This window comes from Chrysemys picta, chromosome 25 (genome assembly GCF_011386835.1).
Source record: "Chrysemys picta bellii isolate R12L10 chromosome 25, ASM1138683v2, whole genome shotgun sequence".
NCBI lineage: Eukaryota > Metazoa > Chordata > Testudines > Emydidae > Chrysemys > Chrysemys picta.
The window spans coordinates 8,670,104-8,687,075 of NC_088815.1; the positions used below are offsets into that span (position 1 = coordinate 8,670,104).

Here is a 16,972-nt window from a genome sequence, read left to right on the forward strand (position 1 = left end):
CTGGAATAGGATGAAACCAACTGAATCCAGGTGAAGAGTTGAAGTGTCTGACATACAGATTTTTTGTTTTAAAACCCTGATTATCTATATAATTAGGCTTGGCAGAATTTGATTTTATTAGTTTAAATTTTCAGTTGTGCAAAATTGTGGGTTTTAAGCATTTTCAATATTTTTAATCAATTTAAGTGCTCACAATTGTGGGAAATTATGGGGAACAGACAATTTAATGACACAGATTCAAAACATTAAAGCTTTAATGGTTAAAACATTGTCAACATGTCAAAATATACAAAGTAAATGTCCTTAAACTCTTAAACTTAATTGAGAACTTTAGTTATGAATAGAAATATTTTCTTTGGTTTGTGTATAGTGACATTGTTTACTGAGCAAATCCTTCCAAGCCTATACATAATCAGTGATATATGCATTTTTTTGCATATACAACTTCAGTGGGAGCTTATCTAAATTGATCTACATTTTCAGGCTTTATGAATCTCATGATCTGCTTGCAATTTGAAAGACAGTGCTATAATATGTTGACTCTAGGTAGGCAGGTAAATGTATACTCTGAATCTCCAGAGCATTTGAGGGATGATTTGACACAGGGTTTTTTGCTTGATTTCTGCCAGACTACATACTTGTCATTGTCCACACAGTTTCATAGATTTTTTTTTCTAATGGCTAAAAAGGACCATTAGATCCTCTGTCTAAACTCCTCCAAAACAGACTCTAGAATTTCTTCCAGTAATTCCTGCGTTGATTCCCAGTAACTTGAACTACAGCAGATGTGTGTAAAAGACACTTGAGTAATGGAGAATGTTAAGTGTATTTTATTTTCAGTTTCAATTTGTCTACTAGATTAGCCCTTCTAGCACTGGTTATCTTTGCCCTGTATATGTATTTACAGACTTGGGGGGGGGGGGGGCAAGGAGATATCCTGTTGCCATCAGCTATACCCCTGTAATGGCTTCTAGTTACATTTTTAAAAGTTAGCTTTCTTGAGACCTCACAGTAGCCTTCCTCTAGATCATCCCTATGCAGGGTATGATCTTGAACTCAAGTGGCTAGAGATGAGGCTGGCCCTTAAGACTCACTTCTGCCTAGTGGATCAGTTAACTTGTACCCTCTCACTGAAGGTTAAAGTGAGAGGGGGAAGAGAGACCTTACATTGTTTTTCCTTTTCTTACCATTTTACTCTTAACTCTGCAGTTGGGTTGGGACTATCACACTCTAGTGGAGGGAAAGTGAACCCTTTAAGAAACATACTGCAACTAAGGACACAGTGAGTTATATCTATATTAAGGAAAAAGCATATAAAATGTGCACACCTCTTTATAGCCATGGCCACTGACATCACTACCACTGTGTCAAGTTCATCTGAAGAATTTAAGCATGAAATTGTCAAGGCTAGCTAAATGACTACACTCTTCAACTCTACCCCATCTGTAGGTTTAGGCCTCTCCCTCTTTTAATAAGCTTAGTGAAATTAATTTAGTGCTCCTGTCTCACTCAGCTTATGCAGGAAGCCCCACTTAAGCTGCAGGTTAAATCCTATTTCCCTCCTGCGTTTTGGGTTAGAACTTAGTCCTATGCTAGGAGCATGCAAATTCCCTTGGGCTGTGTGTATAATTTAGGAAAGTAGCAGACTTTATTTTTCCCCCTCTTCTCTAACTTGTAGGGAGAGAGGCATGGAACAGGCTGTACCCAATGCTACTTCTGCAATATATTTCCCCACTTACAGCAGTGGGATCAAGCTTTCTCCTAAAATAGAGGCTTTAAGTTAGAGGTGCATTCTTTGCTTTCGAGTTGGTACTGGGGTAGACCCCCTCTGTTCAGTTGTATTGTGGCAGTTTTTCTAGGCCCCTGTGGGCAGCTTTGCCTCCATTTCTCCATGCCGAGTTCACTAGCTTGTGTTAAACTCTTCACCTGACCTCTACTTCAAGCTGCAACTGAAGGCAGCAGTGCAGGAAGACACATAGCAGTAGCCTGATATTAGATCTTACATTTGACATAAACATACAGGCTTGGCATCCTCCCTCCCCCCTCACTTAGAAATCAAGCCTGGAAACTTTCCCTCCACCCCACAGGGACTATAAGCAAGGCTACAGTTTAGTCAAGAGGGTTTTTTTTGTTTGTTTGTTTTTGGGGGGGGGGCAGACTGGCAGGTGCTCCCTATCTGAAGCCATCGCCCTGCAGCTCCTAGGCAGGGGCTTTGCTGATCCCATTGGCTGGGAACCACAGCCAATGGGCACTGCAGGGGCAGGGCCTACAGGCAGTATGGAGACCCCTCCACCACTTAGGAGCTGCAGGACCATGTTAGTGGGAGCCAGGAAGCCCAAGCCCCCTCCTACACTTCTGGCTCCAGGGCTGCAGCCCCTGAACCAGCACCAGCTGCAACAGAAAGTCACAGAATCTGTGACAAACTTGCAGCCTTAACTATCGGGCAAGTTAACTCAATAACCTGACTCAAGGAAACGGTATTTCCAAATACTCCATTTAATCACGCTAACACTAACTTGTTGCACTTGACATAGTGTTTTAAACAAGTCTCATTCAGCGACAATTTTTGTACAATAGAAGCATAAGGAAAAGTGTAACACTAGCCCTGGCCACCATCAAAACTCAATACTGGGAGAGTCTTGCAGCCCTCCTCTTTGGTACAGTTCAAGATGGTTTTTATTTTCTATAGCCAAGCTAGAAAAGAGATTAAACATACAGAGTAACCAAAAGAACTTAGTGTAAAAAGTTATAAAAGCAGCACATTTAAAGTTTTCTCTGGGCAAGACTGTCTTCAGACTTTTAAATCTGTTTAAACAGTCCTCATGTCCCATTATATAGCCACTCCTCTCTGAACTGGAGGTGCTAATGCATTGTGCATTACCATACTGAAATCTGGCCTCCTAGTGCTCTAGCTAAAATTGAAGTCTTCCCTTAAGTTTGTAACAAACAACAGTTAAGGCAGCTTCCATTTTCATGCTTGAGTGCAGGGGGAGGAGGCAACAGCACATAATAGAACCAACCGCACTGAATCCAATCCTGTTTATTTCATGACAATATCTGGACAGCAGAAAGGAGTTCTGGTTTCAAGGGGCTTCCTTTCTGCTCTTCTCCTGAAGCTTTTATGTCTGCCATGACAGCTGCATCCCATGCAAATGTCAGGAGAGCAGACGGCACCTAGGACAAGCAGAAAATGTGCTGGATGTTAACAGTAACTACATTGAAGCTGGTCACTGAGTATTTTAGGCATCTTTAACTCATTGAAAATGGTTTCCAGGTGTACGAGAGTTGGAATGTTAGTTTTGGAAGAACTCTGGCAGGCACAAAGACAAGACATACAGCTCAGACTGGTGCAGAGTTCCTAGCTTTCCCTCACCCCATGGTATGGGGTGGTACATCTAGGGACCAGGCTGAAGTTTAACTGCACTGAGCTGAAGACAAAGAGGTTCAGTATCACAAGACATTAGACCACCATTGGGACCAGAATGATCACAATCCCATTTCCTTTCACTGAACAGGTTTGTATCTGCTGTAAATGGCTTCAACTAGATCACTTTACTCACCAGCCCACGCTCATTGAATGCCACGTTCTCTTCAGTCAGTTTAAGACCTCCAGGTGCAACTAGCTCAAAGGGCATCCAATCATCCTTCAGTGCTTCTCTCACAAACCTGTAGAGCACAGAGACTGGCTCCCGGGCATAGAATGTCCCTATCGTGAAAAAAACAAGAGAGAGTGTTAAGATCACATTTTTCCGCTTATCAAGATATTAAAGTTGGTTTATAGGCAGACTCCCATGTGCCTGCTCTCACCAAGACCCTTAGTTGCATATGTGGATAACTTTAAGCTAGTTCAGTAGGGAAGGAACCAAGTCTGATGTGATTTATTCAACAGATAAACAATTCATAGAAACATGTTGGTCATATATCTTAGAATATCAGGGTTGGAAGGGACCTCAGGAGGTCATCTAGTCCAACTGTCTGCTCAAAGCAGGACCAATCCCCAGACAGATTTTTGCCCCAGATCCCTCAATGGCCCCTTCAAGGATTGAACTCACAACCCTGGGTTTAGCAGGCCAATGCTCAAACCACTGAGCTATCCCCCAAGAGTATCACAGCAGGGCCATCAAATTAATAAAATACCATTGCACCTCTAACCCAAAAATAAAATCCACTGGAAAGCTTAGTCTAGGAACCTCACTGCAAGATTCCCAAGCGTCTCCTATTGCAGAATGCAACTGGTGTTCCCCAGGCTACGGAGCCACTTTCAGCCGGTTACCCACGACGGGGGCAACGCACCCGTTACTGTTTTAATGAACCGCTCAGTGGAATCTGAGCCAGGAAATTGCTCGTTTACCCTCAGCAGTATGGACACTCTTGTACAGCTTTAGCGTGAATCAAGGCATGAGGCTAACCAAGGATGTCCCAGATCTTTATACACACCCTTGGTTTAGATGGCAAAAGTGATAGATGCTTGAGAGAGAAATTTCCACAGAAGCTGCAAAAATATAGTTACCCCATTGTCTCCATCCCACCCAGTGGCTAGAAGAGTCCCGGGTGGCCAGGGTTTATGATTGTTGCTCTCATGCTACAAAGCTGAATTTCCAGAAGGTCTCTGGGGCGTGTATGTGAGAGTAAGTTGCAAGATGCAGCCGCCCTTTACCTTGCAGAATGTATCCATCGGGAAAACGGACTCGTAGCAGCGTGTAGTTATATTTCCGCATTTCCCTTTGTTCTTCTCTCTCCCGCATAGCCTTTGTCCTCAGCATAGACGCCTTCTCCACGGCTTCCGTCCTTTATAGACCGGACAGTTTTAACATGAAATAAAGCGAGGGGAGGGAGTGGTGAGATTTTCCTAAACCAGAGCAACGCACTGCATCGGCATGGTCAGCCCATCCTCCTCCCCCTGTCCCCAGTTATGCAGCTCCCTCCTTTTACAGGCAGCGCTTAGTGCTACAGGTGACTCACCGGAGCCGCTGTTCCCGTTTTAGCTCCTCTGCTGTCAGGTTGTAGAAGTCATGGGGCAGCTCAAACTGGGCAGCTTGCGGGGAGGGTTTGAATACGCAGAGCTGGCGATCCAACTGGGCCTTCACCGGCTCAGAACTCAACAGCTGCTCCTTATAGTCCTTGAGGTCCTCCAGCTTAGTCAACACCTCCTCCTTCAGCACATAGTACTCTTCTGTGGTCTCTACAAACACACGCACTGGGCTTAAGGGCCTTGTTTTCCCTTCAATCCCAATTGTACTCCCCAGCACGCCTGGGGAGCGTATCCACTGCTACCTCAGACCTAATGGAAAGCAGTCCTGAGAGCAAATCACCCGGAGGCAACAGGCAAGCTGCGGGTTTGGGGAGGTGGGTAGAATGGGGATGTTACAACATACAGCAGACTTTAGAGCACTGCTCTCAACCTTTCCGGACGACTGTCCCCCTTTCAGGAGTCTGTTTTGTCTCACGTACCCCCAAGTTCCACCTCACTTCAAATCTACTTGCTTACAAAATCAGACATAAAAAATACAAACGTGTCACAGCACAGTAGTACTGAAAAATGGCTGACTCTCTCATTTTTACCATATAATTATAAAATAAAGCAACTGGAATATAAATATTATACTTACATTTCAGTGTATAGTATTGTGACGGAGCAGGGAGCAGGGCAGATTTGACCTGGGAATGTTGCAGGGGGATTGCAGTGAGGAGGGGGGACTTCCCTTGAAGGAAGCTACCTGAGCTGTAACCTGAGCCAGGAACGGGGGTGGGGAGAATTAACACCTTCTGCCCGGGAGACTGAACAAAGGAGAGGAGCAGCAGGAGGAGTTTTGAGTTTAGTTTCGGTTTGGGCTGGGTGGTGCAACGCAGGGAACCCCAAGCTGGGGTCTAAGCTCCCTGAACCTCCCAGAGGGACCTAATTGAGGGGGTCTGGTCGTACCTACACGCTCTGCTTGAGACTGTGTTCCTGTCCTTAAATAAACCTTCTGCTTTACTGGCTGGTTGAGAGTCGCAGTGAATCTCGGGAAGAGGGGTGCAGGGCCCTGACTCCCCCACACTCCGCAACAAGTATACAGAGCAGTATAAAGTCATTGTCTGCATGAAATTTTCATTTGAACTGACTTCACTAGTGCTTTTTATACAGCCTGTTGTAAAACTAGGCAAATATGTAGATGAGTTGACGTACCCACAGGTATGTGTACCCTGGTTGAGAACCACTACTTTAGAACCAAAGCGGCCTCCCAGAGACACACTGCTACTCCTCACAAAGAGCTGACCCCAGTCTCAAGTCTAATACAGTTCGATTTCTTGCCTTGTCCTGGAACAGGCAGCATTTCCTTCTCAAACCCAATGGCCTGGAAAAACTCGTGTGTCCCTTCTAGACAGTTTATCCTTTCCTAGAAGATAAGGAAAATTTAATCAGCTACAGAGTGGGAATTCCTTCATATGGCAACTGCCAGCATCTGAACCTCACCTGAAACACTTTATTCTGCAGTTTGATTTTCCGGTACTTCTCCTCCTCTGGATGGAGGTGGATATTATCCAGATATCTGCAGAAGATAGGATCATCACACACTTCATTCACAACAGGCATGGATGCTCGGATCACTGGTGAATCTTGGGTCCCATTTGGTGCCAAGATCAAGGTTTGAAAACACGTTACTTGGGTCCAAAGAAATCTCCAAGTGTCTCCTCTCCACTAGCACTTCCATCCTTCCCAGGCTTCTTTACACCAAGAGAAATCTATTTCGGAACACTCCTGCAAGATACCCCACTACTTTACTACTGGGTCACATGCATTGCACTAATTGCCTCGACCCCCTTTCTCCAGATAGACGTCTTTAGGAATCCCCATTGGACACAACTAAGAAACAAAAGCCCTGTGACTATGACGAGATGGCTGGAGACTACTGGATTCATTTGCATTCCAGCATCCAGACCGCCCTTTGTGCACACTGCTATGCCGCTGCCAGTTTGAAACAAGCTGCAATTGGTGTGTCCCCCTCTACAGTCTGCTTTGCAGCCAAAGCCTCACTCACAACCTCACAACCTTGGAGGCTAACCTGGCATCAGAGAGCCTCACATTTCACTCAGAGGGTACCTGGTTCTAGGAGTGCAGGGACCACCTTTATAATCTAGTTAATTTCCCCACTCACAAGTTTTGTTTCCTGGACTGCACACTTTGTACAGTCTAACAGACTTCACCATTAGGAAATATTTCCAAATCTTCACTGTCAGTTTTCCTTTGGGCATCACCCAGAGCACAAGAAAACCCCCTCTCCATTAACCTGCTGGGAAAGGGGCAATTGCTTTCACCCGCGCCTTCTCGTCCGGAGAGGTGACAAATTTCATGCATCTGTGAGCTGGGCACTGCACAAGGCATTCAGACCACTTACTTGGCAATGGTCTCAACTGCAAGTTTCACTTTCTCTCGGTCCCTGTTGAAGGTCTGAATCTCCATGATCGAGGCAGCCACTGGGTCTCTAGAGAAATGCTGAGGGAGAAGGACAGAAGCCAGTCACAGAAGAGTCAGCCGACTGTCAACGCGAATTTCAGAACCAGGGGGGCAGACTGAACAGAGCTCTGGAGACTAGTGCGCCTACCAAACTCAGAGGAAGGAGTCAGGGCAGGCATTTGTCAACAACTATCCACATCTGGATTTACAGTGCTGGAAGAGACGGAAGCTTTCGGGGAGAAAGTGGAGACAGCAGAGGGCTGTAATTGTGTGTGTTGGTGGTAGAGGAGAGAGCACGTTGTTCTGCATAAAGTACCAAGCCCAGGGATGCCTGAGAGTCCCCCCAGAGGGCATTTCCAGTGGGTTACACTGCACTTGGGGACCATGCCGAGGATTTAGTAAGATGGAAGGCAGGAAATGGTGAAAAGTCTGGTTGGCTGAGGACCTCACTTACCAAGAGGATGGCCTCTTTTATGTGTGCTTCCTTCTGGTCTTTCCTTACGGTGGCCCCAGTTAGTGGGCAAATGAAATAGACCCCTGACACTGACAGTCCAGCTGTTTCTTCCTCAACCGCAGACACAGAACCCTGAAGAAACAGCGGAAGTCAAACGTTGGCTCAAAGGGGGAGAATGTTTGATGCCCATCTCCCTCATGCACAGCTTTCTTGCTAGTGCAACTCAGGGGACATATGAGACCGGCATCTACTCTCTGAATATCTCAGCACGCCTCATGGACTGGCTGGATTATTCAGCGGCACTGAGCGATGCTACCCAAAGCTTGAATAAGATCCCTTCTAATATAATGGAAGGTACCTTCCAAGAAGCTCCCCGAAGGCATTCTGAAGAGATACCAGTAACAACCCCTCCATGTAAGAGCAGAGGAACGCTACCACTCAAGTCACCCGAGGTTTGCAAAGCACTCGTAACTAAAAGGGTAAAGGCTTGGCAGCCGTGAAGTCAGTCAGAGGAGTGATTCCCAGCATTGGAGTTCAGGAGCTGTCAGCGCTTCTGTTACACCCCTCGTCTCTAGCTATGTTAAAAAGACTCCGCTGTAGGAGCTACGACTTATTTTCATCATGTGGCTTTGAGTGCAATACCACAACAGAGAGCCAGATTCCAATATCCTTGCTCACACCAAGGCAGCACCTTAATCCAGGCGTAGTCCTGCTGATTTCAACGGACTGAGGTACTACCCATTATGGGTATGCAAATTTGGCCCAGGGCCTAACTCTCCTACACACACAGAAACTCGCAGGCTCAGCCCAGAGAAGTTTCGGACAAGGAGTTTTTAAAAAGAAAGGTGTAAAAAGCGGGTCTAAAAATGGGAGGTCTCCTGCATCAAGTGCAAAATCACTACTCTGACTCCACAGCAACTGTTCTTAAATCCGAGTTTGTCTTGCTCACTCCCCACCAAATCAGCAGAGATGCCATAGTACGAACTAAAGGATTTTTAAGCTCTCCGAACCATAAGCAGCTATTTCTCTCCTCATTTCAAAAGTCAGCCTGAAATCCACAGTCCTTCAGCACAGGGGCTGGTATCCCCTTCTCTAGGGAGCTTGAGCATCTCCTAACTCAGGGATTCTCAATTGCCCAGAGATCATATGCCCTGGAATAGCAGCATCTCCTCATACCGTGTGATCCGTGGAGAGTCCTCTCTCACTTGCTGCTGCTTCAGCCATAAGCTCCTTTTTCACTACGAGACACAAATCCAGGTTACAGCGTCAGACGTGGCACAACCCGATGAACTATACAGAACTGGGGCAGGGAAGCAGCAGTTTGGATTTACAATCCTGAATCAGGCAGCTGGTTCATCTCGTTTGGTACCTTGCCTCTGGCAGTGGGTCGGAACACGATGCTTCAGAAGAATGCAACCCCCACTTCCAAGAGTGCACCTAGCTAGTCGTGCAAAACTGGCCGTGGGGGTGTGAAGTTACGGGAGATGGGCTCCTCAACCCCCTAGGCTGAGGGACAGAAATGCCATTGAGATGAGTGTAGGCTTTGCAGGGCCAATAAATAGACTGGTGAAAATACTCCCTGTAAATGGGCACTTTGTGGACTGACAAATATGCCTGTCATGCACCTGGGCAAGAAATGGGTATTGGCTGTTCTTACCCTGACTCTTGATGGCATCTTGGGATGAAGGGAGCCAAGGCTTGGGCTTCTGCTCCAGCCGGGCCAAGGCTGCAGCTGCTGCCATCTGGGCCTCATCTGTGGGCCCTTGGCGAGACTTTGGGGGGGCCGCTTTTGGCTTTTCTTTGGGGGCCCTTTCCCTGGTGGATAAAAGAAAGGCACAAATTAATGAACAGCCCTAGCAGGAGAGCCAGCACCCTAGAAGAGGTCGGCTGAAAGCAGATAAACCAGTGATCAGGGTGAGATTATAGTTATGTTCGCCTCAGTTAAAGGAGCACGTTAGGATTTGTATATTTCCCCCTTACCTTAGGCACTCAAACTACAGAGTATTAAAATTGGAAGGTTTATAAAAATCCAGTTTATTTTTTCCAGCTGATGTTTACTTAGTGAAACTGCCTCTATTTGCCAGACTGATCAGTTTCATATTCAGGCTATCATGCTGTAGCATTGGCTTACTGTATTGGGTTGCAGACCCAACAGGAGACAGTTTAAGTTCAAGCAACTCTTCCTTAAGGTTAATACATTACATTTAATGCAACTTAAAGATCTGGGATCTGAATTTCAGAGTCATAAGCACCTACAACTCCAACTGACGGGGAGCTGCAGGTGCTCAGGGCCTCTGAAAATCAGGCTATGAAATGGTAGGTTAACTCTGATGGTGTCCTTTAAGTAAACCGGGGGCTAGTCTACACTGGGAATTTACATCAGCACAGCTCTCTCTCTCCGGGATGTGAAAAACCCACACTCCTGAGAGATGCAGCTATGCTAACCTTACCCACGGTATACAGCATGCTAAGTCAGGGAAGAATTCTTCCATCAACCTAGCTACTGCCTCTTGGGGAGGTGGATTAACTACAGCAAAGGGAGAACCTTCCATCGGTGTAATTAGTGTCTACACTGGAGCACTACAGCAGTGCAGTGCAGCTGTCCCACTGTAATGTTCAAGAAAGAGATCTTGAGTCACTGTGGATAGTTCTCTGAAAACACCCGCTCGTTGTGCAGCGACAGTCAAAAAAGCGAACAGAGTGTTGGGAGTCATTAAGAAAGGGATAGATAAGACAGAAAATATCATATTGCCTGTATATAAATCCATGGTACGCCCACACCTTGAATACGCCGTGCAGATGTGGTTGTCCCATCTCAAAAAAGATGAATTGGAAAAGGTTCAGAAAAGGGCAACAAAAATGAATGGGGTATGGAACGGCTACCATATGAGGCGAGATTAATAAGACTGGGACTTTTCAGCTTGGAAAAGAGATGACTAAGGGGGGATATGATAGAGGTTTATAAAATCATGACTGGTGTGGAGGAAGTAAATAAGGAAGTGTTATTTACTCCTTCTCATAACACAAAAACTAGGAATCACCAAATGGAATTAATAGGCAGCAGGTTTAAAACAAACAAAAGGAAGTATTTCTTCACACAACGCACAGTCAACCTGTGAAACTCCTTGCTAGAGGATGTTGTGAAGGCCAAGACTCTAACAGGGTTCAAAAAAGAACTAGATAAGTTCCTGGAGGATAGGTCCATCAATGGCTATTAGCCAGAATGGACAGGGATGGTGTCCCTAGCCTCTGTTTGCCAGAAGCTAGGAATGGGCGATGGGATGGTTGATGATTACCTGTTCTGTTCATTCCCTCTGGGGCACCTGGCACTGGCCACTGTCGGAAGTCAGGATACTGGGCTAGTTGGACCATTGGTCTGACCCAGTATGGCCGTTCTTATATAGACAAGCCCTAAGCCCTTTGTTAAAGGTGATTTGCAGAGAGGCGAAAGAGGGGAAGGGGTACTATGCTTTTGTTACATAGAAAAGAAGCTCTTCAAGGTGATGGAGGTGAGGTTTAAAAAGACTTTTACATTAGAATTTCGGGTCTTGTTTACCCTGAAGACTATGGACACCAAAGGAACCCAATTGCTAGAAAATGAGATTTTTTTCATAATTAAATTATTAACCCTTATTTCACTCCAACACTTGAGAGAAGAGCTCTTTGTCAAGCATTCAAACCTTAGTTGCTTTAATAAGTATTCATAAACATGTCAGAGTCATCTAAGACATCCTTCATCAAAACCAAGGAAGACAGAAGACGAGCAGGATTTAAAAAAAAAAAAATAATTCAGGCCTTTGTAAGGCACCTTCCCCTTTATAGAAGATGGACCCATTTTTCCCAAGATACTCCTCCCTCCCCCCAAAAAACATGGGGAGAGAGTTGCTGTGTATCAAAGGCTTGTAGACAATACGCAATGCAGGAAAGCCCTGAAGACTGTACCCACTACAAAGCATGGATAAATGGAGAATGTTTGTTGCTAGCAGGAAATAGAATTTAACACTTTCTGCTGCTCTGCTAAACTTCCACCCTCACCCGTGTTTAATCCCAAACACCACTACTCTGGGCAGCTCCAAGAACAGGCTTGAACTGGAAGCAACTGCAGATGTTCAACAGTGACATAACAGCTTTATAAGGTCACAAAGGAACCCGATCCCGATCCCCTTGCTAGGTAGCATTGCAACTCAGCTGCTATGGGGCAGTTTGTCAAGCCTACATGGCCCAAGTTTTCAGCAGTTAATAATACTGGACTAGTTCTCCCTGATGGACATGGGAAATTGGATTTAATCTATGATTTTACAACTAGAAATCCCTTGCAACTTTTAAGAAATATTGTTATTGAAAGGTTCTGTTATTAAACTAACTTATTAGTAAGGTTCCTTCAGGATTTAGGATGGAACTGGGGAGTGAGTGAGCGAGCGAGTGAGAGAGAGAGAGAGAGAGAGAGCGCGCAGTGCAGCAGGGCTGAGATCAAGTATGTGAAAGTCATCTGGAAACTAAATAAATAGTGCAGCAGTGACTAGGTCAGGTCACTGAGAAGTTAGATTCCAGTCTAGTGGCATTTTCACCATCACTGATCTGTGTATTGGCCTAATGTTTTAAACCTGCTTCAAAACATGTACTGATCCTGAAAATATGTCAACTAGTCCATCCATACTGTTTGCAGCCCAGACAGATCTTGGGCCAGCAAGCCTACACATTGCTTCATTCTGATTGTACCCTTGCTTTCTGCAGGCAAAGGGCTTGTATTCCAAGGCAATTGTACCAGACCCTGTCTCCTGAAGCACTGGAGTTTGGGATTCTCAGCATTTATATGATATAAAGCAATCACTTTTGTCTTTGATTGTTCTCAAGATACTAGACCTTGCCAGACTGTCAATGGTCTATTCACCACACACTGGTCTGCGAACGGATACTTGCCTCATTCGACCAGGGTGATTTTAGTTCCCAGTATGGTTATTCCACATGCACCCAGCTGGCATATTTCATAAACAGCTGAAGTACAAGGATATGCAGGAAAGTGACTAACCATAACATGGTGAGGTTCTGTACTTGTCTCAACTGCCTCTAGATCAATCCTGCTTCTTTACAAGTCAAATGATTTTTCTATCATCATCATTATCACCACTGCAGCAAACTTAACTTGGGATCTGAAAATCAGCACCAAGAATAGCAATAGTGTGGTCAGGACTTGAACGAATGTGTTCCCTGAAGCCGCACTGGGTCCAGTCAGTTCTTTCTTTGCTGTACAAGCTCCTGCCGGGCTAACAGGAGTAAGAGCCTGTTTGTGTCAGAAGAGTCAGCAGCTCTGACTCAGACACATGGGAAACAGGTAAACAAAAGCACTTCTTTTGAGCTATAGTAATTTTTTTTCCCACCTATTGGAATTGTCTTTTAGATTCTAAAGCCAAAAGTCCCACAAGGAAGATAAAAGTTGCTCCTCTGGTAATGTGTCCTGCATCCCACTGCGAGTCCCCACCCCCCCACCCCAAACCTACATGTGGTCTGGCCCGCAGCACCCAGCTCTGGGGCTCTAATACTATTCCCAGAGCTTGGCACCTTTTGGAGGAGTAGAGCAAAAGGGGACCATGGCAGCTCTTGCTGCATCAGAAACGGAGCTCCATCGCTTCTCACGCAGGAATCGATTAGTGACAGCGGGTCTGTTCTCCAGGAGGTGAGTAGCATCACGGACCCCAGGAGGAGACGGAGTCCAGGACTAGCTACACCAATAGCATTTGGCTTTCAACGCATCACCCTGACCAACTCGCACCACACTAACTGCCCCCCCCAGCCGCCCCTAGACCTTCCTCCCCCCAGCCACCTCCAGTCCCCTCATTCCTTCCTTCCTTCCCCCCGCCACCCCCCATTCCTCCCCCCCAGCCACCCCCAGTCCCCCCATTTCTCCCCCCAGCCACCTCCAGTCCCCTCATTCCTTCCTTCCTTCCCCCCCGCCACCCCCCATTCCTCCCCCCCAGCCACCCCCAGTCCCCCCATTTCTCCCCCAGCCACCTCCAGTCCCCCCATTTCTCCCCCCAGCCACCTCCAGTCCCCTAATTCCTTCCTTCCCCCCGCCACCCCCCATTTCTCCCCCCAGCCACCTCCAGTCCCCCCATTTCTCCCCCCAGCCACCTCCAGTCCCCTAATTCCTTCCTTCCCCCCCGCCGCCACCCATTCCTTCCCCCAGCCATCTCCAGTCCTTCCTCCCCCCGCTACCCCCCATTCCTCCCCCCCCAGCCCCCCCATTTCTCCCCCCAGCCACCTCCAATCTCCCATTCCTTCCTTCCTCCTCCCCCAGCCGCCTCCAGTCCCTCCCCGGTACCTGGGCGGCTCCGCCAGCTTCTGGCCCGGCCCCGCTGTTTTGAATTTAATATCCGCTTTGATGTCTTGGAAGAATTTCCGCATAGCGGCGGCGGGGGGGGGGGGGTGCGGGGCAGGGGGCGGAGAGACACTGGCAGCTCCCGGGTACCAAAATACCTGCGGAGCCAACTTCCCCTCCGCCACCGGAAACAGGAAGTCCCGCCTCGCGCTCCCGGCACGTGACTTACCGAGCAGCCATCGCACTCCGAAGGGGGGGGAAGCTGCGGGGGCGGGGCCTGCGCCCGTCTGTCACCTCGCGCCGCCAGTGTGACGCGACCCGGCAAGGGCGCTCTAGGCCTCCCTTCGCCTCTCTATGGTGCGAGAGGTCCGCCAAGCGCTGGCGGCGGGGCCGGCCTCTCCTTACCCTAGTCCTGGGCCCTGCGCGGCCCTTCCCTAACTCCCCCACACCGCCACCGCCCCCCGTCCCTGACCCTCCCACACACCATCCCCCGTCCCTGACGCTCCCACACACCGCCCCCCGTCCTTCCCCACACACCCCCACACCGCCACCGCCCCCCGTCCCTGCCCCTCCCCCACACCGCCCCCCGTCCCTCCACACACACACCCCCACACCATCCCCCGTCCTTCCCCACACACCCCCACACCGCCCCCCGTCCCTGCCCCTCCCCCACACCACCCCCCGTCCTTCCCCACACACCCCCACACCATCCCCCGTCCCTGCCCCTCCCCACGCACCCCCACACCGCCCCCCCGTCCCTGCCCCTCCCCCACACCGCCCCCGTCCCTCCCCACACACCCCCACACCGCCCCCGTCCCTCCCCACACACCCCCACACCGCCCCCCGTCCCTCCACACACACACCCCCACACCATCCCCCGTCCCTGCCCCTGCCCCAGCCCCACACCGCCCCCCGTCCCTCCCCACACACCCCCACACCATCCCCCGTCCCTGCCCCTCCCCCACACCGCCTCCCGTCCCTCCCCACACACCCCCACACCATCCCCCGTCCCTGCCCCAGCCCCACACCGCCCCCCGTCCCTCCCCACACACCCCCACACCATCCCCCGTCCCTGCCCCAGCCCCACACCGCCTCCCGTCCCTCCCCACACACCCCCACACCATCCCCCGTCCCTGCCCCAGCCCCACACCGCCTCCCGTCCCTCCCCACACACCCCCACACCATCCCCCGTCCCTGCCCCAGCCCCACACCGCCTCCCGTCCCTCCCCACACACCCCCACACCATCCCCCGTCCCTCCCCCCACACCGTCCCCATCCCTTCCCCCACACACCGCCCCTGTCCCTTCCCCACCGCCCCTTCCCCCACACACCGCCCCCGCCCCTCTCCACACACCCCCACACCGCCCCCCGTCCCTGCCCCTACCCCTTCTCCCCACACCGCCCCTCCCCCACACCATCCCCCGTCCCTGCCCCCACATCATCCCCCGTCCCTCCCCACACACTCCCACACCGTCCCCCCTTCTCCCCACACCGCCCCCCGTCCCTGCCCCCACCCCGTCTCCCCACACCGCCCCCCCCCACGCCATCCCCCGTCCCTCCCCACACACCCCCACACCGCCCCCCGTCCCCTCCCCCACACCATCCCCCGTCCCTCCCCACACACCGCCCCCCGTCCCTCCCCACACACCCCCACACCATCCCCCGTCCCCTCCCCCACACCGCCCCCCGTCCCTGCCCCCCTTCTCCCCACACCGTCCCTCCCGCACACCATCCCCCGTCCCTGCCCCTCCCCCACACCGCCCCCCGTCCCTGCCACCACCCCTTCTCCCAACACCGCCCCCCGCCCCTTCCCCACCCCCCCACATCGTCCCCATCCCTTCTCCCAACAGTGCCCCCACACCGTCCCGATCCCTTCCCCCACACCATCCCCATCCCTTCCCCCACACACCGCCCCCGCCCCTTCCCCACCCCCCACATCGTCCCCATCCCTTCTCCCAACACCGCCCCCTGCCCCTTCCCCACCCCCCCACATCGTCCCCATCCCTTCTCCCAACACTGCCCCTCCCCACACCGCCTGACATCCCACCACACCACCCCCCTCCCCCACACCGTCCCCATCCCTTCCCCCACACACACACCCTGACCCTTCCCCACCGCCCCTCCCCCCACACCGTCCCCACCCCTTACCCCACACACCGCCCTGTCCCTTCCCCCACCCCCATCCACTGCCCCCGTCCACACCACGCCCACCTCAGTTCCACACACTGACCCATCCCTCCCCCACACTGTCTCCCATCCCTTCCCCCACACACCGCCCCCTCCCTTCCCCACTCCCGTCCACCGCCCCCCTATCCACACCACGCCCACCTCAGTTAACACACACTAACCCATCACTCCCCCACAGTCTCCCATCCCTTCCCCCACACACTGCCCCCTGTCCACACCATCCCCCTGCCCCCCGTCCCTGCCCACAACCCTTCCCCCACCCCCATGCACCATCCCCCATCCCTTTGCCCGCCTGACTCCCCATCCCTTCCCCCACCCCCACACCACCCCATTCCTTCCCCTGCCCGACTCTCCGTCCCTTCCTCCACTCCATCACACCACACCCATCCTTTCCCCCACCCACTGCCCCATCCCTTCCCTCTCCCAACTCCCTGTCCCTTCCCCCCCACATCACCCTGTCCCTTCCCCCCACACACACTCCTCCCCCCCTTGCTTTTAGATGCTATTCTATTCTATTCTACTCTACACAGGTTCATAATTCCCCATCATCATGTCAGTATTTGAATGCCTTCCAGTCATG

General features: G+C 50.5%; 1 protein-coding gene across 5 annotated transcripts; it reads right to left on the reverse strand.

The window, feature by feature from the left end:
• Nucleotides 1–236: 236 nt before the first annotated feature.
• UBXN6 (UBX domain protein 6) lies at nt 237–14,464 on the reverse strand. Of its 5 annotated transcripts, none has more exons than XM_065578225.1 (11): nt 14,435–14,464; nt 9,547–9,704; nt 9,066–9,127; nt 7,890–8,021; nt 7,377–7,474; nt 6,455–6,530; nt 6,293–6,377; nt 4,963–5,182; nt 4,658–4,788; nt 3,561–3,706; nt 237–3,174 (listed from the first exon to the last, which is right to left on the reverse strand). In XM_065578225.1, the coding sequence occupies exons 1-11, from the start codon at nt 14,443–14,445 to the stop codon at nt 3,046–3,048; spliced, it is 1,248 nt and encodes a 415-aa protein (XP_065434297.1). In that variant the 5' UTR covers nt 14,446–14,464; the 3' UTR covers nt 237–3,045. The 5 variants fall into 5 exon arrangements, with proteins under 5 accessions (XP_065434297.1, XP_065434298.1, XP_065434296.1 ...); XM_065578226.1 differs by lacking the exon at nt 14,435–14,464 and adding an exon at nt 14,364–14,430; XM_065578224.1 differs by lacking the exon at nt 14,435–14,464 and adding an exon at nt 14,209–14,414.
• Nucleotides 14,465–16,972: the final 2,508 nt, after the last annotated feature.